Source organism: Notothenia coriiceps, unplaced genomic scaffold, assembly GCF_000735185.1.
Source record: "Notothenia coriiceps isolate Sejong01 unplaced genomic scaffold, NC01 NC01_scaffold00016293, whole genome shotgun sequence".
In the NCBI taxonomy this organism is placed as follows: domain Eukaryota; kingdom Metazoa; phylum Chordata; class Actinopteri; order Perciformes; family Nototheniidae; genus Notothenia; species Notothenia coriiceps.
The window spans coordinates 36,938-60,924 of NW_011348994.1; the positions used below are offsets into that span (position 1 = coordinate 36,938).

The 23,987-nt window shown below is 41.2% G+C and overlaps 3 protein-coding genes across 4 annotated transcripts in view; 1 reads left to right on the forward strand and 2 right to left on the reverse strand.

The window, feature by feature from the left end:
• The window catches only part of LOC104949497 (tensin-3-like), a 21,220-nt gene extending 12,340 nt beyond the window's left edge, over positions 1 to 8,880 (reverse strand). The window contains exons 1-4 of the mRNA XM_010775860.1: positions 8,785 to 8,880; positions 2,215 to 2,382; positions 1,932 to 1,982; positions 1,607 to 1,729 (exon numbers count right to left, since the gene is read on the reverse strand). Coding sequence (XP_010774162.1) covers positions 1,607 to 1,729; positions 1,932 to 1,982; positions 2,215 to 2,367 — 327 coding nt within the window. The 5' untranslated portion in view covers positions 2,368 to 2,382; positions 8,785 to 8,880. The remainder of the gene's footprint in view (positions 1 to 1,606; positions 1,730 to 1,931; positions 1,983 to 2,214; positions 2,383 to 8,784) is intronic.
• A 1,676-nt stretch (positions 8,881 to 10,556) lies between these two features.
• Positions 10,557 to 19,975, reverse strand: LOC104949487 (desmoplakin-like). 2 transcript variants are annotated; one of them, XM_010775847.1, is made up of 11 exons: positions 19,800 to 19,975; positions 19,421 to 19,680; positions 19,094 to 19,275; positions 18,814 to 18,952; positions 18,139 to 18,332; positions 17,839 to 18,001; positions 17,393 to 17,476; positions 17,174 to 17,281; positions 16,843 to 16,941; positions 16,173 to 16,670; positions 10,557 to 14,322 (listed from the first exon to the last, which is right to left on the reverse strand). In XM_010775847.1, the coding sequence occupies exons 1-11, from the start codon at positions 19,963 to 19,965 to the stop codon at positions 11,104 to 11,106; spliced, it is 5,112 nt and encodes a 1,703-aa protein (XP_010774149.1). In that variant the 5' UTR covers positions 19,966 to 19,975; the 3' UTR covers positions 10,557 to 11,103. The 2 variants fall into 2 exon arrangements, with proteins under 2 accessions (XP_010774149.1, XP_010774148.1); XM_010775846.1 differs by having other exon boundaries at positions 14,856 to 16,670.
• LOC104949498 (desmoplakin-like) overlaps positions 16,612 to 23,987 on the forward strand; it is an 8,023-nt gene continuing 647 nt past the window's right edge. Inside the window, exons 1-11 of the mRNA XM_010775861.1 lie at positions 16,612 to 16,616; positions 17,485 to 17,494; positions 21,460 to 21,585; positions 21,717 to 21,776; positions 21,863 to 22,030; positions 22,145 to 22,249; positions 22,333 to 22,428; positions 22,523 to 22,648; positions 22,922 to 23,074; positions 23,194 to 23,348; positions 23,653 to 23,779. Coding sequence (XP_010774163.1) covers positions 21,463 to 21,585; positions 21,717 to 21,776; positions 21,863 to 22,030; positions 22,145 to 22,249; positions 22,333 to 22,428; positions 22,523 to 22,648; positions 22,922 to 23,074; positions 23,194 to 23,348; positions 23,653 to 23,779 — 1,113 coding nt within the window. The 5' untranslated portion in view covers positions 16,612 to 16,616; positions 17,485 to 17,494; positions 21,460 to 21,462. The remainder of the gene's footprint in view (positions 16,617 to 17,484; positions 17,495 to 21,459; positions 21,586 to 21,716; positions 21,777 to 21,862; positions 22,031 to 22,144; positions 22,250 to 22,332; positions 22,429 to 22,522; positions 22,649 to 22,921; positions 23,075 to 23,193; positions 23,349 to 23,652; positions 23,780 to 23,987) is intronic.

Below are 23,987 nucleotides of genomic sequence, written 5' to 3' on the forward strand. Positions count from 1 at the left end.
AAAAGCAGCAGAATATTTGAACTGCAAACATTTGAACTAACTTGATGGCGAATGATCTGCCAACGGCATTTTATGACATCCCATAATACGCTTAGATGCGTTGATGGCTGCATCGTTACCAGACCTGCGAAGTTTTGGGCTGTTTGGAGCATTTTCACTGAAGTTATGAGAAAACCGTGTTTCATGGCGAGCATTGTGTTGCCATGGCAACGGCATTTGAAGAAATCTCAAAACTGTCCCGTAGATGTCTTCACGGCTGGACTGTTAGACACCATTGAAGTTTGAGCACTTTTTGAACATTTTCATAGGAGTTATAGCGACTTCGTCTATTATGGCGAGGGATGCGTTTCCATGGCAACAGTCTATGGTGAGATCTCAGATTTGGCGTAAAACTGTTGTGGCATGGACCGGTGATATACAAGTGAAGTTTGGGGGACGATCGGATCGTGTCCATTGGAGTTACAGCGACATCGTGTTTTATGGCGAGGGATGCGTTTCCATGGAAACGGCATATGATGACACCCCATAATTGACGTAGAGCTGTTGAGGGCAGGACCATTAACCATTATCTGAAGTCTGCTGCTCTGAGCATGTCAGTTGGAGTTATGACATCATCGTGTTCCATGACACAGGTGTTTATATTTGAGCTAACGAGGTGTCCAGAGATCAAAGGTTTCCATGGTGCAGTAATCAGTGAGAGGAGAGCATTTTCATTGTTCTGAATGAGAGATAAACCTCTTACATGTGAACGTTTTGTTGAAGAACCGTAACAGAAAATAAAAACAGACATTTCAAAGCGTGAAACATGTCAAGGAACTTGAGCATCTGAAGTGTACTTTTGGGTTAATAATGTGGCCTTTTTGGCAGATTAACTAAAGGTGTGCGGCTGCTGTGGTGGGGAAAGATGAGGCTGAAGTTACAATGGGGTTTAATGGAGACATGTTGAACGTTTTTGTCACTTCATGCCCTCAAGAGGCATTTTGTTTAATTATTTTGCTTAATTTTTTTTTTACTTTTCAAGCTACGAGATGTTTTCCTACGTTTCTCATGAAAAATGATGTCTCAGGAATTCTAGGGTTTGGGAATTATGGCAGGTTTAAAAGAAAATATGAAGGCAAAATTAAATCTGTCCTCCACTCTAGCTGTGACATCACGCACTCTAAAGTCTGAAGAAGGCCTCTTTACCAAGGTACGAATCAGATTTAAAAGTTGTGTTACACGAATAATGTCAGAAAGATGTGTAGCATTTTAAAGTTGGAATGAGGTTTCTGAGTGAAAGTATGAAGCAGCAGTTAGCAGTTGAAGTTGCATGAAGATTGTTCAAGTCTGAAGAGTTTCTCCATTGACTTCCATGTTAAAAATGTGAGGAATTATGGGATGTATCTCGGGAAAGTTATGAATGAGAAAAGTAAGAGCCATCGATTCCCGACCGAGCTGAACGTTTTGATGTTTGAACGGAGTTTCTGCGATGTGGAATGTGGGAGAAGAAGAGGTGCAAAATAACCCGGCGGAATAATAAAGAATTTTGTGCGTAGCATAACAGATAGTAACTAAATAAAGCAGAACTAAAACTAAAGCTGATACAAAACAAACGCTTGATGCTCACCCTGCAGTGTATCACCACCACATGAAGGGGGTCAGCATTGAGCCAGCTCTCCATGGCCTTACAGATGGTGCAGATTTTATCCAGGGGTGGAGCGTGCATGTCAGGCCAGCCTGTGTCCAGAGTCTGAAAACACATCACACACTCTTAACACATACAGTAGTGCATTAACAATCTAGATTAGACTGTTTACTGTAGCTGGTTGCACAGAGCTGACAAAGAGTTTGAACCTAACTCTATTTTGCCATTACAATTAATTGTATTTGTTCTTTAGGGTATTGATGTAATTTCTTATTTTATTTTACTTTAGAGGACACAGTAAACTTACCTTTGGGTTCATTTTAGTGAGATCATGTCTTTTCTCTGACAGGTTGATAATCTAAAGAGAACACATGACAAAGTCAATGACTTGAAATGTTGTCTTTAAGATTATTGCATTCTGCTTTAACACTGGTTCCTACATTTATACGAGTGAAGATGCACTATGCACTTTGAGATCAATACTCTCATGTCAATATCCTATGTAGGCCCATCAGCCCTGACATCAATACGGTTTGCACTTTGATACTTGAGCTTATTTCTAGGTGAGCAGCACATGGAGGAGAACTGACCAGGTAATTATCGGCATGCTTGCACTTGAGCATTCGTGTGACATCCTTCAGATTGTGAGAGTAGATCTCCTCTGTGCAGCCCCGGGGGAAGGACACGGCAATGATGCGCTCTGTGATGTACGTCAGGTCGAGTTCATATCCCTCCTCCATCATGAATCTTGGATCTTCCTGTTGAAAACAAAATGAATAAGAGACGCAGGTGGGTCAGGCACTTTAATAACCTCAAACCGTTCCCGCTTAAAGCAAGTGACTTTGCTCAAGTCAATATTTGGTGGTCAAAGTCCACAGCTTTAGTCATTGTTGTGTCCAAGTCTGCCGCGGTAAATCTTTAGAGATCAACCTCAATTCCAGATTGTACAACAGAGGGTGTCTTGTTTGCATAAAAAACGGTTAACATTGTGAGTCATACACACAGTACTTTTTGTAACGGAACAATATATCAAGGGCTTTTGAACATGTGAGAGATGAGTGCCTCTTATCACCATTGCAAATAATAAATACAGATCAGTGTTATCAAAAGGTTGAACACCAGCAATCTAACACCCAATGTCAGTCGGAAAAACAGTGACAAAGACCAAAAATAACTTTCAAACAACACCGGTTAGAACCAGTTGCTGTAAATCCCTGAGTGATGCCGTGTCCCTGTGACCTCATGGCCATGCACTTCCTGCGGTGGTAGTCTGGAGAGAGCCTGTCTCACCCCCCACATCCACAAACACATCCCTTATTCTCTTATCTAGTCATCTCTGTATGCTCTGTGCGGGTTGTCAGCCGTGTAATAGAAAAGTGTTGCCTGCGGCCATCACTTGTGCTGATGCTATTAGCCAATCCATCAATAAATCAAACAAACCGCTTTTATATGGAGTTTAAACGCTGAATATGTTTGTTGCTTTTCCAGTTTATTATGAGGATTGGCTGCTTCCCTGTGTATTTATTATTATGATTGTGAAATTAAGAAATGTGGATTTATTTTACATGCATTTCCTTTATAATGTTAATTTTATCATATAGGAAATGACAACTGACCCTTTTTGACATTTCATAAAATAACTAAATATACTCTGCCAAAAAGTACGATGACAAAATCTTGTTTATTTTTGGACTGATTTGGAAATATGAGACACCAAATACAATGAAATGACTATATTGTATTATATATTATTATTTGAATTATTTAGAAATTGTTATAATAACCTCTAATTATATCACACTGTATATGTTCTATTGCTGTACTATAATGTCTATTATGTTATATGTTGGCCAATTTTATTACATTATTGTATCACATTTATATATAAATACAGACCAACACTTGCTATCATTAATTTAATTTATTTAATTCTGATGTATGCAGTTATAGTGGATTATATAATATTACATATACTATATTTTGGCTAATAATCACACAACTTTATCACTTCACTTGCAACAGTATTGTGGTATTAGTTGAAGTAAAACAATGTACTTTATGTGCACTGCTCAACTTGTAATGTTTAGCTGAATGCATCTTGTATAGTTCCTATTTCTATATATTAGATTATTGTCATACAGCAAACCCAACCTACCTACCTTTTGAGTATGCAAGAATTAGCTGTGTGCCCATGACTTAGAAAACCAGCATTAAAAAAACAACAACTGATCAACAGAGCTTGATAAATGTTTCTCACACACACACACTCTCCAAAACACATTCCTAACACTGCCAGAGATATCATCATCCTTCTTGAATGACTCGAATTGTTTGTTGTGATTAAATGATCCACTCTCAAGAATGTGTCCGTCAATTAAGACTGCAACGACTGCAGGCTACAGCCCGACACTTTGAAGGGGGCCAGAGAGGGAGCCATAAACCAGGGACAGTGTGGCCACGGCTTAAACCAACCCTCAGAGCGGAATGAAAGAGGCCATGTGTACGAAGAGGTCATCACTTGGGGAAACAGGGCTGGGTGTTTTGTGCGTGTGTGTGTTGGTGGAGGTGGTGGGAGCGGGGCAAAGAGGTCCTCGGGGATTGTTGGAATTAATGGTGGGGTTAGTCTATTTCCCGTGAGACTCTAAAGGAAAAACTGTTGACTAATGGGAAATTAATGAACAGGTCGGCTTTGTGTCTCTCCAGGGCAGGGGCATGGGAAGGAGGCTTAGTAATGTTTTGGAAGTGTCAGAGTACTCTGCTAACTAGAGATGGGAAAGACATCTAACCTACACTTCACCTCAATGTGATCCAAGAGTGGGAAAAACACATTAATTCATTTGGTGTATACAAATCTGTTTAAAAATATTTTTGTATTAAGTTTGACATTCTGGAAAATAGGCATATTCGCATTCTTGCCGAAAATGCAAATAAGCTTAATAATAATAATAATAATAATAATAATAATAATAATAATAATAATGCAAGACACTTATATAGCGCTTTTCTAAAAACTGAAAGACGCTTCAAAAGTCAAACTATTAAATAACCAATTACATAATAATTTCAAGGTTACTAAACAAAAAGGTAAATAAAGGTTTCATCCAACTCAGATAAAACCCATAAAGATGCACACAAGTAGTTAACATCACATTATTTAAAAACGAAAACACATAAAACTTTTAAAATATCAATTTGTGGCTTGATAATTTCTCCTGCAGCATTCACACTGCAGAACAACATCCTTTTCCTACTAGACCTCTCATTTCTCCCACTCATCATTCAAGCTAACATGAGCGACATGCCCCAGCACGCACTAAAGATAATTGGTCTTTAATTTGCACTGACTGCTTTTGTTCCTGGTTTGAGGCGCAGCATTAGCTCACAAAGGCAGAATAAGCAGTGCCAAGGAACTCAAATCCTGAGCCCACCCATGGCACTGGGAGAGTCAGGCTGGTAGAGTAGCGGGGTAGGCAGAGAGATTGGAGAAAAAAACGGGTTGCCAGGTTTTTCGGTGAACAAGCTGCGACAGGTTTACCGAGGTCAGGATGTTGGGGGATTAGGGTGTGTCTGGCTCCCCCAGCTCCAACCCTGCAGGTAAAAGCTTGACTAGGCTGCGTGGGTGCTGTCAGCCACGTTCACACATGCATGACCATCACTTGGGACCAGCTCCAAATGCCTTTCTTTCAAGTACCCAGAAGAACGCTAAGAATAAGTTAATCAAACATTCCATTTATGTGTTGAATAAAATGCAGGGAAGGCCAAGCGGGAAGGCACATTAAAGAGCTGGGATGAATCTATTTCAAGAGCCACACCCGTCACCTGCCTTTAGGCCTACCTCTATATGGAATCTTCCATTTTGTATGAGCAGGTGAACCATGAGATGAAGGAGGCGGCATCATGTAATGCGACATAAACAGCAGAGAGAACCGTCTCAGAATCCAGACATCAGTTCGTCAGACCCAAAAGGGTTAAATCATGCCCAACAGTGACCTCATAGCTGTTTTTACTTAGTGAGTACACTGTGGTAACAACAGTTGGCAAAGACTTTGCATGCTTGTCTGTCACAAATAATAAAGAGTCTCCCGAGCCTGGGGTTGAGCCACAGTAACCGAATCCATTTACGCAAAAGTTTGTTTGTATGTGATCAGGCCGGTTGCTACATGTCTAGGCTCCATCGACTGTATTTTCCATTAGCGATCTCAGTGTGGCCATCACAGTGCAGATTGCTTTTACATATTTGTGCAAACCACTGGAAGAGAAAATACAGTGTAGAGTGTCTTGGGTACATAAGGGAAGGAACACAAAGGAAGTGCATATTCTTATAGGCATGAGTCATGAGATAAAGTTATCAAACCTGATAAAAGATCAGTGAAACAGAAAGGTTAAGATGTAATTAATAGTGGGAGACTTGTATTGTTGTTATCAATGAAGGCATCAATTCCTCTGTGGTTCAGTATTAAGTTTGTAAAATGTATAAACAATGACAAATTCTAATTGCAATTCACTATCAAAGCCAGCCAAATGACTTAAAGCCAAAATGTGTTGAATAATTCCTTGAAAAAATGCTGCGACGGAGAAACTTTAATCTATTTTTTACTGAAAATATATATATATAAATCTACTTAACTCAATCAACATTTCAATAGATAGGTTGCCAATTAGTAAAAGGTGTTTTAAATCAATTTTAAAAACTCAAACGTCCTCAACATTATGCCTGCAAACATATGAAAGCAATTAAGGCAACCCCCTCTCCCCATCACACTTCAATGATAAATTGAAATGCTTCTGTTGGCTCCGGCTTCTAGTTGATGATTGACATGTTGAGGTAAAGGCCTCAATTATGTGACAACTTATATTTTTATAGGTCCATTAAACCGAAAATATGTGTCTGAAACCAAAAATGAATGCACTGATATTCCTTGGAGCACAAAACCCCAACTCAACACAAACTTTCACAGGAACAGAGCTGCAGCTTTTGAGAGGTTGAATTCAAAGAGGGGTGATAAAGCTCATCCAACCCAGCATGTAGGCCCTGGCTCTGTTATGCACATATGGAAAAAGCTGCTACACACCTCTGCCTCTTGGGAGACTCCGGACAGATTAATGATCTCCTAAACTGCTTGTCTGCAAACCTTAGTAACAGCTTAAGTGCCATAAATGCTTCAGGAATTCTAGCTGCCGGCAGGGCTGGATGGTAAAATGTTTTAACCTTTTTTAACTAAAGGTAGCTTTTTATTTCCTACTCTTTATTTGTTTCCCAGCACATGAACATATCATTATCTGCCTGTTTACAACTCAATCAGATGACAGGAGTTTCACAACCAGAACAGATTTGTTTCTTGCTATTGTCATCTGTCTGTAGCCCCCACTTGGAATTTAGCATTCACAGCTAATAGCCACCTAAAACACCTTAATACCCTCAGCTTAACTGTTCCAAACTGCCTTGTATTCATACTTGGCACGAGCCAATTCTGCAGGATAACATGTCCACAGTGACATAACAGGCTGGTTGAAAGCCCCCGAGAGGGACAAGGCCGCCCACAGTTTGTTCTGGCCTTTTCCTGTCAGGGGCTTTATATGTTTACGAAATGACTTTGACACCCATTTACTGCTAAAGAACTGAAATAAACAAAACCATGAGGCAGGAGATGAGTATTTTTAGTAAGTTTATTTAGTAACCCTGGAACTCTAACATGTATTTGTCCCACATTTTCGTGAGATATGTTGAAGGGAATAAAAATGACAGCCCTGAGCAAATCTGTGCACCCTTAAGGCTCCTAAAGTGCTCCCTAATTACCGTTTTCTATCCCAAGGTCAATGTGGAATGCATTCCAAAATGGATTACGTTCCAACTCTCGCTCTCTCATTCCCTCCATCTCTCTTTTTCTCAACTCTCTTTATAGCTGTTACAGCCTTCCTTCTTCTGGTCTCCTTCTCTCTGTTTAATGACTTACACATGTCAGCCAAGTGGCCATGGCACAGCCGTGACAAAGTGAAATGCCCCAGCGCTCTGTCCCATGCTGTTCCTCCCAGGGTTAGATCACAGTGTTCTGTTTACAGTACACAACCCCAACCTTCTGCCAACCCACCTGTCCAAACCACACCATCAGGATCCCCATTCATCTGTCGTCCTGCCAGCCCTTTGTAATTACCACCTAACACTTTGGGTTTTCTGATGCACCTTTTTTTTCGCCTTGAGGGGCAAGATATTGTTCATACGACTGACTTCAAATTGAACCACGGAAAAAAGCTATAATTGCCAGTTCAAAAATGTTTCTCCTGTCTTACTGGGTCTGTAATTAAAGCTAATCTTGAAAGAGTTTAGCCTTTAAAATGTTCTGAACAACCTGCATGGTTTATGTTGCCTGACAGAAAGAGGGTGTTAATGCAGGTGTGTGTCTGATTTCCAAAGGAGTGACTGATATTCAGGTGAAGAGGGTTGAAGCTGTTGTGATGTAAGGGCGCTTGTACATGTCATCAACAATGGCTGCCTGAGAAACACAGCCCTAGGGCCACAAATACCACGCAGCAGCTGTAGCTCAAAGAGAAAAAAGCCATACTCTTGTTCTGATTGTCTACATCATTTATCTACCGACTGAGAAATTCAAACCGGCCACACATGGTTTCTTTTGGAAATTTCAGACTACTGGATACAAGTCTTCCACAAGAATGGCCCCATGTGTTTCACATTATAAAAGGTCTCCAGAGCCCACAATAGAAAGGAACCCCAAATTATAGCCATTGCAAAACAGTTCATTGAGGAAGACATTTTAAAGATAAAAAAGACCCAAATATTTAAATCCGAGATTCAGGAAGTTCAATTCAAAGACATAAATAATACTAGTTCACATTGAACAGGGAATCCGTGCTGGGTCAGTTTGAATGAGTCCCTTCTCTGTGCTGCTGGAGGAGCTGGAGCAAAACACAAACACACATCTCTGGTTTTCGTCGGAGCCAAAATAAATAAAGAGGGCAGTGGCCTGTTTTGCACTTTGAATAATTGAGCAAACTCAATGAAATGTGACTGAGCAAAGAGCTGAAGAGAACAGAAAACTAAATCCACAGTGTCTGAAAGTGCACTTAAATACTGACCAGCCTGGCTTTAAAATGCCTCCCTGCTAAGGATTGACCGTGTAAAAGTTCACACAAAGTGCCCTTACCTTTTCAAACGGAAAGCGAGCACTTTGATTCTGGGTTTTTTCTCCTCTGTGTCCCTTTGTCAGTTGAGGCTGCAGAAGTAGTGGGTAAAGTCCTGATCAGAGAGCCCTCAGCCCGTCATACAGGCTTAATGCAGGCTGAAAGGCTCATTTTCCTCTGCTGGAATGTGCTCAGCTGGACCCGGTCCTCTCCCTTTCAGAGGCTGTCGGTGATAAAATGGTAGCCTGAGTTCGGTTCCTGGTCTGCTGCTGTTCTGCTGCTCAGCCCCCCTGCTGCACACTTCCTTCAGTCCGGGCCGCTGCAGCCGCCACAAGTCCTGGCATGGGATAGTCCTCCCACTGTGCCGCTAGGGCTGTCTCCCTTGTTCCCTCCCCCTTCCACACTTCCTCCCCTCTCTACGGCCTCCTACCGATGCCTGTCTCCATTTGTTCTCACCCTCACCCCTCACACGCAGACGGATACTTCGTCCAGCCGGACCCCCAAAAAACCCTTCATATGTGTACAGTCCATTACATCATTAAACATTTTTATCTTCAAGGTCTTCTGTATATTTGTCTTACTCTCTAATGCTGGTCTATTATTATCTCTATTTTGAGATGTTTATATTTTAGAATTGTTTATTTCTACTCTTTTAATTTGTTATTATGTGCAATGCCTTGTTTTGTTTTATGCTCCTGTAACAAAAATGTTTCCCAAATTGGGATTAATAAAGTACATGTTATTTTATTGTATCTTATTTTAACACAATGTAAATAAAAGACACTTGGTCATATAGAGAAATGTTCACATAATGTAATGTTGTTGAAGTAGGAATGTGTGCATTTTAACTTTAATTTGTTGTGTTAATGTGAATATTTGTATTATATTTTTATTTAATTGTATTCTAAAATGAAGCAACTGTCACAAAATCCAATCTCTGGATAATTAAAGTATTCTGATTCTGATTGGTATGGAAATATGTAGGCTACTATATTTGAATAAGTGCCTTTCCCTCCTATTTCCTACTACAGTGTCTATTACCGCGAAACAAACATGTCAATTCAGTTTTCAAAATCACAATTTCCCTAAAATATCTTTAATGTTAAAAACTCAGTCAATATAATTATCGTGGTTCAGTGGTAGGCTTAATGACAATTTTAGGGGGGTTCATTCCGTATATTTATTGGCAACAATAGTTTTTGCTCTAATGCACTTTCAAAGTAAAATGAATTACGGTAGTAAATAAGGTATTATTTTTGTCTAAATGATGAGAGCTATCTACTACAGTATGTTAAAAATATCCCAATCTCCAGTGGGGTTTTCTGACGCAGTTAAATTATCTTAAGGCCAAAGTAGAGCTTGATCATTTATACTCATTGTTTATAACCCAACAAGGCCTGTGACCTAAGATTTTCATCGTCATAACTACACTGTAGCTATGTACGTATGACTAATAAAAGCCTTGAACCATAGAAACCATGTTTGTTCATGTATATAGTTTTATATTGAGCATGATTAGCATGTTTTAAATATCAGGTTATGCAGTTGTTTCGTCAATCCAACATTACAGTGTTGCTATATTATAATATATAACCAAAGTGGCAAACCGACTGGCATTTAGGTTTAATCAGACTCGCATCTGAGCTATTTTAGTATGACAATTAGCGCCACTCATTGGTTAAAATTGATACTGCTGAGCCTCTCCTTAAACAGTGAACGGTTATAAAACTGTCTATTAATGCACAACAAAGACATATTAAGCTAATAAAAGAATTAATGAGTAATGGAATGAATCAACATTGTTATGAACATTTTATTTTCAATTGTGTGAGAATAACATGTTAGTGGCAAGTGATTTTTGCAGTTGATCATTAATCATACAAGTCAGTATTTTAAGCTTAACCAGCATTCGCAATCAACAAAATGCATTGGTTTGTTTTTCAACAAAAAAATGAAATCATACACAAGTCTAGCTGCAAAAAAAATAAGAATATAAAATAGCCAACTTAATTTTGAAGCATACTTTCAAATAACACATTGTTCATTTCTGAAGATAAGCCATGTATTAAAATGAGCTATGACAAATATGTTCATTTAACTTGTGTGGTTTAGAATAAGAATATTAATTATATACTCTGCATACATGTAAATATTGGAAAACCAAATCACCAAAATCTGCAAACTATCAAAACATTTAAATGCATTTAAAATAACTAATTTCCCAAAATATCATCATCAAGTAGCAGAAAAGCATTTAGAAAAGCAAACTGTTAAAAGAGTACTCAAACTGCATATGGACTGTTGTTAAAAACAGGTCTAGATAAATTTTTCTATGCTGTGTATTAAGATTTAGAATTGCTCAAGGTGGTACTGCTGGAGCTGAATGTGAAGCTGCTAGAGGAGTAATCCACACTTCCTCTACGAGATCCACTCCTGGAGCCGGCAAGGGAACCAGCCCTGGACCCGGAGCGAGATCCTGGGTTGGAGACATTGTAAGGGCTGCTGATTCCCTTGGAGGATATTGAGGAGGCCTGCAGCATCTTCATACCATTGCTTTCTTCCACCATGCAGTTGTCCATGGCTTGCTTGTAGGCGATCTTTAGTTTTGTCTTCGGGCATGTCAGGTTCTTCTGGTGGTTCCTTGTATCCTGAAGCTTCTGGGCCCCTTGACCATCCAGCCAACCTCTACGAATAGCCTCTTCAATGGTGATGCGACGTCCAGAGCCAGGCTCGATCAGGCCTCCTGTCAGGTACTGAAATTCTAAAAATCTCTGGCCAGCTTCATAGGGCAACCATGTCTCCTTCACTGCCTCTGCTGCGGACATCTTTCTTTTAGTCTTCACATCCTCAAAACCAACGTAGGCTTTCTGGGCAGCTTTCAGCTTAACACTCATGCTTTCGTCGATGACACTCTGATGGACAGCATCCTGCAGCGACAGTCTATCACCATTAGCAGGGTTGATAATACCTCCTGTGCATGCCTGGGCCTCCAGTAGCCTCTGTGCTGTAATAGTGTCAACTATACCTCTTCGGAGCCCTTCAGTCACAGTTATTTTCTCCAAGGTCTCTGTGTCGAATATAGCCCCCACAGGGCTGTGGTCATCAAACATTTCAGGGGGAGAAACAGTAATAGAAACACTGTTGAAGCGTTTACGAACTGTGGGAGAAGATGGTGTGGCCTGGGTGGGACTGCTGCAGGTGAATATGTCATCAACACTGCTGGCTGAAATGTGCATCCCTGTACTGCTGGTTCTGCTGGTGATGTGGTCAGCAAACTGTGTCAAGGTCAGCGTTCCAGCACGATACTGATTGATATATGTCTGATCAATGATACCGCGTTCCAGGCAATCCTGGATGTCATACTGGGTGCCTGTTTTCCTATCCACTATCACCAAACGCTCAGAGCCATCAGACGCCGTGATAGTTATCTCCTCCCACTCACACTCCTGCTCCGACAAGTCCAGGAAAGTGTCATAGTCAATAAGCTCTCGGTGATAGGCCTCCCTCACTGACATCTCCAGGTTAGTTTCTGGGTCAACGATCACAACCCTCCTCTTGCGGAGGATATTGGTACGGCTCTCATGTGACTTCTTGGCCTTCTTTTTGTCATCGATTGGCAGGAGTGTTAGGCCTGTTTTGGGATCTGTCATGCACCTGTCCTTCAGCTGAAGATATGTCAGGTTATCCTTAGTATTAGGGTCAAAAAAGCCTTTTGTGTCATCACCTTCATAAGTTAGGATCTCATTCATTTCCTTATCAAAGTATCCCCTTTTATAGGCAACAGCGATATCAATACGGTGGTTTTCTTTGGGGTCAATAATCCCACCGCTGGCGATTTGGGCTTCAAGAAGACGGATTCCATGACCTTTCTCAATAAGATCTTTGTCAATAGCCTCGAAGAGGGAGATTTTGTTTCCTGTGGATGGATCTTTGTATCCAGTTACTGCCTTCTCTGCAGATAACAGCTTATTCTTAAACTCTTTTCCTATCAGGCCTCTCTTTGCGGCCTCATCTACTGTCAAGAACAGATTGTTGACTGGATCAACAATGAAGCCAGAAGCAGCTTGGGCCTCAAGTAGTTCCAGGGTAGTTCCTCGCATGAGCAGGCCTTCCTTCATAGCCTGATAGAAAGGCATGATTCTGTCATTGGCCTCATCATAGATCCCTGCAATGCAGGAGGAGCCATAGAGATAGGACTTTAGATTCTCTTGAATTTCACTGCTGGTGAGGTCGCCCGCTTTAAACCTAGCCCAATCAATTTCACTCAGCAGTCCAGAGGAGTAGAGCTCTAAAATGGTGACATACCCTCTGATACCTGGGACTTTATCGGGCTGTTCTGGACCACTGAGTAGAAGCAAGCCAGAGACAGGTTCCACCTTGGCCTTCTTCCGAAGGTCATTATAGCTGATCTTCTTTGCTGTTATAGGATCCAGGTAGCAGGTGGGTTTTTTGTTCAAAGCCCTGTAGAGCTCTTCATCAATAAGATTGCGATCCAAGGCCAGATCTTTGGGAAGGAACACACTCAGAACTGGGTCCAGAATGCCTCCAACAGAATCCTGAGCCTGGAGCAAACGGATGGCTGTGACTTTGTCTACACGGCCCTGTTTGCAAGCCTGACCCACAGATAACAATTTGCCAGTGTATGGATCTTTAAAACCTGTGCTGGCTGCTTCAGCTGTCAGCAAGGTGTCTCTGTCTTCTGTGTCTACAACCCCTCTTGAGCAGGCAGTATCCACAGGCATCTTCTCATTCAATGCTGGGTCCACTATGTAGCCTGTTGCAGCTTGAGCTTCAAGGAGCATGAGGGCGCTCTCTGCAGTGATGAGATCCTTGTTTTTCGCTTCAGTGAACGGCATTTTCCCTTGAGAACCTGCCTTCATGCCAGCAATAATGCCAGTGCCTTTAAGACTCAGCTGGATGTCCATGGCTACCTCATCCACTGTCTTCTTTCCCTTTAGGAGCTGGTCCAGTGTGGTTTTAGTGATTATACCACAGTCACAAAGCTGGTGGGCTGTGACTTTGCGGCGTACCCCATCAAATATCAGCTTGGATGGATCGATTGTTGGGACATTTTCATTTGTCTGGGTCTGCCTGTTCAGAGTGCTGGGTCTCTGCTGCAGCCTCTGTATCTCTTTCTCCAGCGCCGCTCTTTTGAGAGCCAGGTCTGCTGCCTCCTTTTCAGAGATCGTCAGACGGCTCTTGTACCTCTCCTCAATACTCATCAGCTCCCTCGTGAGCCTATCTATCTCATTCTTCAGGGAGATCCGGTCTCGATCAGCCTTGTCCCTGTCTGATTCAAACTGCCTAATGTGGCTTTCTCTTAACTCATACTTGCTCTTCATTTGGTTGAAATCCTTGAGGATACCATTATTTTCATCCTGAAGTCGCTTTTTGTTGCGGATCTCAGTATCTAGCGTGATCTTGATGCGGGTTAGCTCTTCTTCTGTGCGCTGATTACGATTCTTGTCCTGGTCCAGCAGTTTAAGCCTAGACAGCAAACTGTCCCTCTCCAGCAGCAGCTCACTGTATTGGCTTTGGGAAGTATGCGCCATCATGGATGTCTGCGAAGAGATAAGAAAACACGGTATTATTTCTGTAAAGAAAAGCCAAGAAATGATGCATGGCAAAACGCAGCAGATGTAAAGAGCCACAACTCATTACATGTGCTCTTCCTTGGCAGCATGTTGTAAGTGCTTATCTATTTGATTTGTGATGCACCTGGCCAATTGTATCCCAACCAAATCAGTATGGATTAAACTAATTGCTAATCGAAATAAATGTGTTCAATATATCATCAATATATTATTATTATTATTATATATACATCAATTAGTATGCAGTAGTGATTATTATTTTTCGTACAACTGAGGTTGAACGGCAGAATGCACAATGAGAATGGGTGAACAACATGCATGTCTAAGAAAAAGCATTAGTAAGTGAGTGAATTAAAATAAAAAATAAAAATCATGTGCCCCTAATATAACAGGGCCACTTTGAAATACTCATATTCAAAGCACCTAAAGCATTCATGCAAAAGCAGGACACAAACAGTTGAATTATGTAGGGGTTGATCCATCAATGCTGTCGAAAATACCTCAAGTGATTGCTTTTGGATTTTGTCTATTTCCATTTTAAGTTTTTCCCTCTCCCTGGTCAGGTCATTGATGAGGCCCTGGAGCTCCGTGGTCCTCCTGGAGCTAGTCTGAAGCTGGACATGCAAGGCTGAGATCTGAGAGGAAGTTTCTCCATCAATATCGTCTTTGTTAAGCTTCAGCTCATCCCTCTCCTGTTTCACTTTCCTCAGCTCCTCGTCCAACCTCAGCCTTTCCTTCGTCAGGCTCTGCGTCAGAGTCTTTAGCTTTTCAATCTCTGTAGTGAAGTTGTTAAGCTGGAGGCTCTTCTCCTCAATGGTCTTATACAGGTTCTCATTACGTTGGTTGAGCTCATCAATACGAGCCATTTCCTGTTGGAGTTTCTGTTTAAGTGACCTCAGCTCAGATGTGACAGCCGTCAGTTCCTGCTTGGTGACTTTATGCTCTCTCAGACTCTTGTCGAGAGCCTCCTGGAGGGCGCTGAGGTCCTGCTCATACTTTCTTCCACTGGTGGAAGTCTCTATCTGGATAGATTTCAGTGTGCTTATCGTGGTAGTGTGTTCTCTGCAAGTATGTGTCATCCTCTCCAACTCTGCCTCCATTCTCTTTCTACGTGTGAACTCCTCCTGGGTTGCTTTCTTTTGCTTCTCCGCCTCCGCTTCCATTCCATCCAAAGAGCACTGAAGTTCCCGAATACGGCTCTGCAGCCTGGCGGAACTCTGCTCAACCTTGGCTTTCTCGCTGGACTGCTTCTCCAGCTCTACCCGGGTGATGCGGATCTCCTGCTCAGACACTTTAAGTATGTTAATGGACTCCAGGTAGGAGGCGTTCTTTGCCTTCAAATCTGCCTCAGCCTGTTTCAGGTGATTGATTTCCAAATCCAAGTTCCTCCTCTTCTTCACCTCCTCCTCCAGCTTAAATGTTAGAAGGCTGATCTGCCTGGACTTTTCCTGAGTGTTTTCGGTGGCCTCCTTTAGTTTGAGGTCATTGTCCCCTCCCTGTTGCATCAGTGTTCTCAGCTGAATCTCCAACTCACTGCGCACTCTTGTTTCTTGTACCAGCGAGGCCCTCTGCTGGCTGACCTCCTGCTCTGTTCTGCTCTTCTGTTCTTCCACCTGATCAATGGAGTTCCTGAGCCTCCTCAGCTCCGCCTCTAGATCTCTCTTTTCAGCAGCGAGTCGGTCAACTTGCAGCCTCAGATCTGCTGTGTCTTCTTCTTTCTGCTGCTCGGTTTTCAGGATCGTGGTCTTGGTAACATGGATCTGTGTCTCGTATGTCTGCTTGAGTTCACTAAGCTCCTGTGTGTACTTTGTTCTTACCTTTGAGATATCGGATTCAGCGTTTCGCCGACGCAGCACTTCCTCATCTAACAGTATCTTCATCCTCTCCACTTCACGTTCTTTGTCCTTCACCGACTTTTCTAAATCAATCTTGCTCCAGTTGAGTTCTTCTAGCTCTTTCTGTCTGCGGCGAACGGCCCCCTCATACTCTTCTTGCTGGCTGGTGTAGCGCTCCTCTGCCAGTCTTCTCTTCCTCTTTTCTTCATCCAGCTCGTATTTAATTCGGATCAGTTGTTCATTAAGATCTTGAAGCTTGCTGTGTGTGCTCTCTAGGCTATCCTTGGTGGCATTAACATGCATCGTGTGGGTCACCTTAATCTCTTCCATAGAAATTAGCCTCTCCTGTGATTGAGAGAGCTCCAGCTTTAAGCGGGCCATAGCCTCCTCCAGAGACTTATTTTTCTGATTACGGCCCTGGATTTCGTCCTTCAGACGCCTCAGTTCCTCCTCTAACATATCTATCTTTGTGTTCCTGATCTGTAGAGAGAGCATTGAAAAAACAGGAAGAGCGTCAGTGACTTCTTTTATATTTTTAAAACCAACTTATTTGTTCATATATATCAATTTGATCGTACTATTTATTTTACTAAAATAAGAATATTGACTTGACTCAATGTCTTTAATGGCATCTTACAAATCGGAAACCTACCTTCAGCTCCTCCATGTTCTTCAGGAGCTCCCCCAGGAACTTGTAGTAGTCACTTGAGCGGGTCAGGAGCTCGATGTAGTTGGACTGGAGGCCAGATGCCTGTTGGGAGTCAAAATAAGAGGATTAAAAAAAAGTTCATTTGTTAAATAAATACCAGTGATATCATTAAATGATATATGCAATCATGGGATTAACCTTTAAATAGGTTGTATTGCATAAGCTTAAAATACAAAGGCGATAATCATTGTTTAATTGAAATTTGACAAACAGAAGAAGAACACAATATCTAACTGAAAATTGGTTACATATGACGTAATGGAGGGACTCAAACCTCTTGTCTGACCACAGAAGCGGGGGACTGCAGCATTGTCCTCTTGATAGGAATGTTAAGCAGTGTTTCCAGGCCTGAACTGTAGGAAGCCAGCTGCAGCTCATAGTCCTGAAAACCCATAACACAACATGGACTTCATTATTTTTGCCCCACAATCTCTTTCATGTATTTAAAAATAACATTAAATAAACAAATGGGGGAGATTTATTGACCACCTACCTTTATGGAGGACGCACAAGTGTCTGCGTTTTTCTGCATAACCTCTACTTTCTCCTTCTTTCCTTTTATTTCAGTGTGAAGAGCCTGTGCAGTGAGCAAAAGGTGGCATTACATTGACTGATTTAATTGAACACAACACTGTCCAGACTGTGACTCTTGTAAGAGAGCTATTACTTTATCAGACAATAATATATATAATTAATTATATTATTATAAGTGGTTCCTAAATTAATAAATATATTTGGTTAATATAGTAAGTTAACTTTTATGTGTTTTCTAACTTTTCTTTTGCTGTTGTACAATGTAAATAATCCACACCTACGCACATGCTCAAGCTGTCTCAATTCAAATGGATAGGGTGGATATTTCCAATACCAAATCAAATCAGTTCAAATGTCACTATTGATTACAATGTATTGGTATAAAGAAGACATGTAAAGACGTGCCTTCTGTTGGTTAAGGTGGTCCATTAGAGTCTGGACGTCGTTGAGCTTAACCGTCTGAAGGGTGTCCTGTCGCTTCCTGGCATTGTTGATCCACTGCTCCAGGAGATTGCTGCTCTGCTGATAATATTGCAGCTGTTTCTCATGCTTCTCCAAATCCCACACTCTGAGGAGGAAAGAGTAGGAGGCAGGGGAAGGGGCGAAGAGATATTTTTAGTGCCGTTACTAGCAATGACGGAGGGAGGATGTGGAGAAATATTCACAGGTAGTAAAGAAATGTGTGTAAATGCATAGACTATGTACCTGCTGTCGATCTGGGTTTGGATGCGGCGCCAGCGGTCGGACATCTGGCCCACCTGGTCTGAGTACCTGGCCAAGTCTACGTCACACTTGTGGTAGGGCTCAGTGATTTGACCATTCCAGTGCACTGCTTTACTCAGGTCAGATTCCATTGCCGTCAGAAGGTTTCTTTTTTGATCCAGATCGCTTTTCATTTGCTTGAATAGAAAATCACAAAGTGGATTTTAAATTTCCACAATAATGATAATAATAATAATAATTATAAAGTCTTTTTTACATCAAGAGGTGTTTAATCTGACAATATGGACATGATTTGATCAGAGAATCTTATATTTTGTTACTTTTAGAAAATGTATTAAGTTTGCTAACTAAAGTAAAAAATGGCAATATTGTAATATTAAATTAATGCAATAAAAGTAAAATGTCTGCATTGAAAATGTCCTTTTAAGTAAAACATACACAAGTATCATTGGCAAAAGGCCTCAAAAGTACTCATAATGCAGAACAATTGGCCAGAATAATAAGTTCCATCTGACTTGTAGCGGAGAACAGAAGTATAAAGCGACATTACATTTGAATACTCAAGTGAAGTATAAGTAACTCAAGTCTGTATTGAAGTACAATACTTATTTAAGTACTTCATTATTAAAATACATATCTATAAAAAGTGTATCAAACCTTCAGTGTGCTCCGATAGTTTTCCACCTCTTCGAGGTCCAGAGAGGAGGTCTCCTTGTCTGTCAGCCGGGCCTCGTAGACTTTAATGATGTCTTCAGCCTGAAGGAGGCTTCGGAGAAAAGCCTGAACAGCTGACATCCTGTCAAAGACACAAAGCCTTCATGTTAAATGCACTGGTTCTTGCAGATCACTTTCAAAGCCTTTAACGAGAGAACAAATTGAGTTTTATCAATAATGTATTAACATAAAAAAAAAGAAAAGTGATGAGAAAAAAATGTACCTTTCAAAGTAGGCAGGGTAGAGAGCCTGCAGGCCACCCAGTTTTTGGTTGATGATTTTCAGTTCAGAGTGGAGGAACTTGGCTTGCTCAGATTCTCGAGGTATCCCCTCCAGTTGTTTAAGAACCTTTTCTCTGAGTCGCATGTACTCATCATGAATGGAGTCCAATTCTTGGTGCACAATCTGGATTTCAATATTGTATGATAATTAACATTTAGCATAATCAGTTGTTTTATAATGTATCGTGTCTTGCCTATATTTTGCAAGTGTTTTTAAGCAAAGAGCATCTCAATTATAATTAGACAGAACTGTAAGAAAAGATACTCACCTCTAGCTTCTCGATGTGCACTGAGCTCTCGTGCACGCTGTTCTCCCCCAGGCTAACGTGAAGATGGCTGGTGAGCCCCGACTCAGCCAGCTCCAGCCTGCGATGAATATCTTGCAGATTTCTGAGCAGGACGACGCTGAGGGAAGAACTGGTTGTGGGAGGCAGGGGTGTGACCGGGGGTTCGACCGGGGGTATGGCCGGGGATGCGGTCGGGGATGTGACCGTGGGGACAATTGTTTCGGTAATCGTGGTAGTAGTCCCTTTATTGGTTGCAGGAAAATGTGAAGAATGTCAATGTATAGTGGAAAGAAACAGCAGTACTTTTGCACATTTAGTGGCCTGACAATTTAAGAGGAAGATAAGGATATTTGACACTTACTGTAACCAACCATTGCATCATAGTGGTCCTGGGTTTTATCAAAGTTGTCCTGGATATTTTTCTTTTCCTCTTCCCCAAACATCTCAGAACCTTGGCTGGTACGCAAGAACTCTTGGTAATGAGTCTCCAGTGTTTTGAAGATACTGCGGTACTCCTCGGGTCGCATCTTAGACAGCTGCAAGACAATGGACAGGGGTCAGGTTAAGGAAAAGACACAGGAAGTGAGCAGACCTCTGCAAACCGTGTTTCAGATAAGATGGAAACCTGGTATTATCTATCTTTGCTTGGTATAAAAACAGTTAAGCTATTATAAAACAGTAAAACTGGTAATTAGTTTAATAAAGAAGTTAATTTACGTATTTTATAGCATTGGAAAATTCAATCTAGTCAGAAGTAATTCTCAAACTTGTGATGTCATCAAGTATAAATCTAGAGCTGCTTACAGAACATTTGTTTTCCTTTTTATACTAAAATGAGCTTTTATATATATATAGAAGATCCAGACTTTATACTTGATTACATTACATGTCACTTGTTAGACGCTTTTATCCAAAGCAACTTACATACTCAATACTGTGGGCAATCCCCACAGGAGCATTTTGAGGTGAAGTGTCTCAGGGACACAGTGTCCCTGAGACACTTCACCTCAAAATGCTCCTGTGGGGATTGCCCACAGTATTGAGTATGTAAGTTGCTTTGGATAAAAGCGTCTAACAAGTGACATNACTTCCAGTCATCAGAATCAGAAACGGGTTTACTGCTAAGTAAGATAACACATACGAGGAATTTGCCTTGGTGTACCTAGATACAGTCCACTTTTGTTGACCTTTCTACTATAGACATTAGCTGGCCTGCTGTCAGTCTCTTAACAGAGAAAGTGTGTGTAGCTTCAGCCAAGCAGTCATGAAGGAAAAGGGAGTGGTTAGAGAACAAAGCTTTGAGAGTGAAAAAATGTAAGTGAAAAGCAGGGACTGGCTGAGGTTGGTTTTTTCTGGCTGAGCTCTTATCAAAGCTGAAAGGTTGCTAACAAGGGGGGAATAGTTGGGATAGTTTCCTGCTTGACAACCAATGCAATGATTAAATGCTGACACCTGGAGGACAAAGAGGTGAAATACGTCAGGGAATAAAAGTCAGGGCGAATAGTGTTCAGACTAACAATTAGGTTGCCTTAAAGAATAAAGAGAGCTCACTGTGTTATTTCTTTGTATTGCTAAAACAATTAGTCGATAAAAAGCATTGCCTTTTTACACTAAAGCGGATAAAGATAAGTCCTCTGTGCATTTTTCAAAAACCCTTAAATACACATGAACCACACCCACACCTTTGCAGTGATTGACATTTTGCAGCAGTTTTTTTTTGTTGTCTATTGAACAAACACTGCATCATTTAAAAAAGGAAACAACGCATTGGTGACACATCTTTAGAGGTTAAAATCTATCGGAAGGGAGTCCAGAAAGCATCAGTGGATCGATTATTCATTGTTGGTAATTCATTCATTATTTATTCAAACTTGTATGTATGCAGTACTGGTATTTCATAAACCATTGTACAGTAATGTTCCAACTAAATGCCATGTCAATTGAAGTAGATTTTGATATTGTAATTGTGTGTAGCACTTATTGCATTATAAAGTAATAAACTGTGATTCTGGGTCTTATAGCGCATGATTGAGACCGCTCCATTTGGAGATGACTCCGAAACCATAGAAAAACAAATCACAAGCCACAGCAGGACCCACAGCTCTTTACAGAGGAGCCAGGAAGTAGACCGTGCCAGAGATGATCTGGTAAGTGGTTGTTTGGACCGGATTCTTTAGATATCTTATTTGTTAAGTACGATTTTTGACTGTGTATCATGTGTACAACAGTTTTGTAATCTTATTCAAGACTGAGAAACAAACACAATATCTTTCTTCAGAACTCGAGAGGGGACAAGTACAACCTGGCAATCATGGAACAAGAATGGGAAAGCCTGCAGGTAAAACCAAACTATTTTACAAAGATGTTTTTTTATAGTTTGTCAAAATCCTTTTTAAAAAACATACATATTCCTGTCTGTCTCAGAAAATGTCCCACAACCGTGTGGATCAGCTGCGAGAGCTTCAGGGCATCATCGATGAAATCTCCAGAGCCATCATGTGGGTGAATGAGAGAGAGGAGGAGGAGCTTATGTTTGACTGGGGAGACAAGAACATCGACCAGTATATCCCAAAAAAGCAAGAGAGCTACTCGGTAAGAATTTCTACCTGAACCCCTCTTTTCTCCTGGTTTGGTGTTTCTATCATTACAATATTAGTTAAGTATGTTCTGTACGTCTTGGTCCCTTACTTCCTGTTCTCCTGACAGGGGCTGATGAGAGATCTGGAGGAGAAAGAGAAGGACCTAAACAAGCTGAAGCTGAAAGCGGATGGACTCCTGAACAACAACCACCCTGCCTCAGATAAAATTGAAGTAAGGTGTTTTATTTTATTCTGGGTATTTCATCATTATAAAGAGAAAATGTGCTATGTACTGACAACTGTGTGTGCCAACAGGCCTACATGGACACCTTACAGACCCAGTGGAGCTGGCTTCTCCAGATCACCAAGTGTATCCATGTTCACTTGAAGGAGAATGCTGCCTACAGCCAAGTAAGTGCTCAATCTTGTTCCAGCTGGTATGAACGAAAGCCCCGCTGGTCTGTTAGTGTGATTACTAATTCAAGCTTTTTGCTGCCCTCTTCAGTTTTTCAAGGAGGCCAATGAGACCGCTGCAAAGCTGCAGAACAAACACGAGACTATCCGAAGCAAGTTTACCTGCGACAAGACCACCTCACTGGATACCCTCACTGAGCTCCTGAGAAACCTGGAGGTATCACTATACATTTAAACATCTAGATTACCATTTTCTTGCTGGTGTGAAGCACAAAGCATGCTCAACTATTTGTTCTGTCAAATAATTTGGGTTTAAAACCATTTGCATGTCTTTTGAACTGGTTTTGCCAGTTTCTTAAAGGACTTAATGGAATTCCTGTGCATTGTGTCTGCAGTTTGTTGTCTGATTTCACTTTTCGAACTTAGGTTTACAGTTGCCGTGTACAGTGGCTCAGTTAATAACACAGATGTGATGTTTGCATGTTTACAGAAAGAGAAGGAGCGAGTCATCGACAATAAGAGGCAGGTCCACAGTCTGGTTAACAAATCTAAGAGCATTATCAGGCTGAAACCTCGCAACCCAGAGGAGAAGAGCAGCAGCCCCGTCATGGTCGAGGCCATATGTGACTTTAAACAAGACCAGGTGGGATATTCTTTCTCTCTCTCACACACAAATACACACTGAGACCCAGAGTAATAAGTGGAGCATTACAGGAATAAATCAGCATTTTCTCAGTTGGGATTTTCTGTTTTGTGCTTCAGATCGGGATTTTGAAAGGGAATGAGGGCATCCTGAAGGATAACTCGCAGCGCAGCAAGTGGCTTGTGACTGGACCTGGAGGTCTGGACATGTTGATTCCCTCTGTGTGTCTGCTGATCCCCCCACCAAACCCTCTCAGCATCGGCCTTGCTAGCAAGTAAGAACCATCCAGTAAATGTACGCCAATGTAGGTCTGAAAAAGCCCTGGTTAGAAGTTGGTTCAAATTTAGTTTTTTTTCCCTTTAATAACTATATTTGAAACAAATTAAATAAATGGAAAAAGCTTCCCTTTTGGGATGACTATGCATATGTTGTTGTTCAATATGTTCTTAAAGGTTTTAATAGGCATTACAAATATCCTTCACAAAGAAACGAGTTAGCAATCTGTTAAAATGACTATGACAATATATCATAATGTTTATTATATAGTGTCTGATTTGAATGGCTTGTGGTTTCTCTAGGTATGAGCAGTATTATGAAGCCATCATGAGCCTCTGGAATCAGCTCTACATCAACATCAAAAGTCTCATCGCATGGCAATACTGCCTCAAAGACATGACTTACATCAACTCCCTCACTACCAGCATGGTGAGATATCACAACAAAATACACTTAAAGGGCAACTCCACTAACATCTCTCTCTCAAATCTAAAAACCAGAGAAAGGGCTAAAACTAAAATGTAGGGAGGCGTATGGCGCAGTGGATAGAGCCTTGGTGTTGGGATCAGGGGGTCACAGGTTCAAACCCCACTGCAGTCAGCATGTCGTTGTGTCTAGGGATGTCCCGATCACCTTT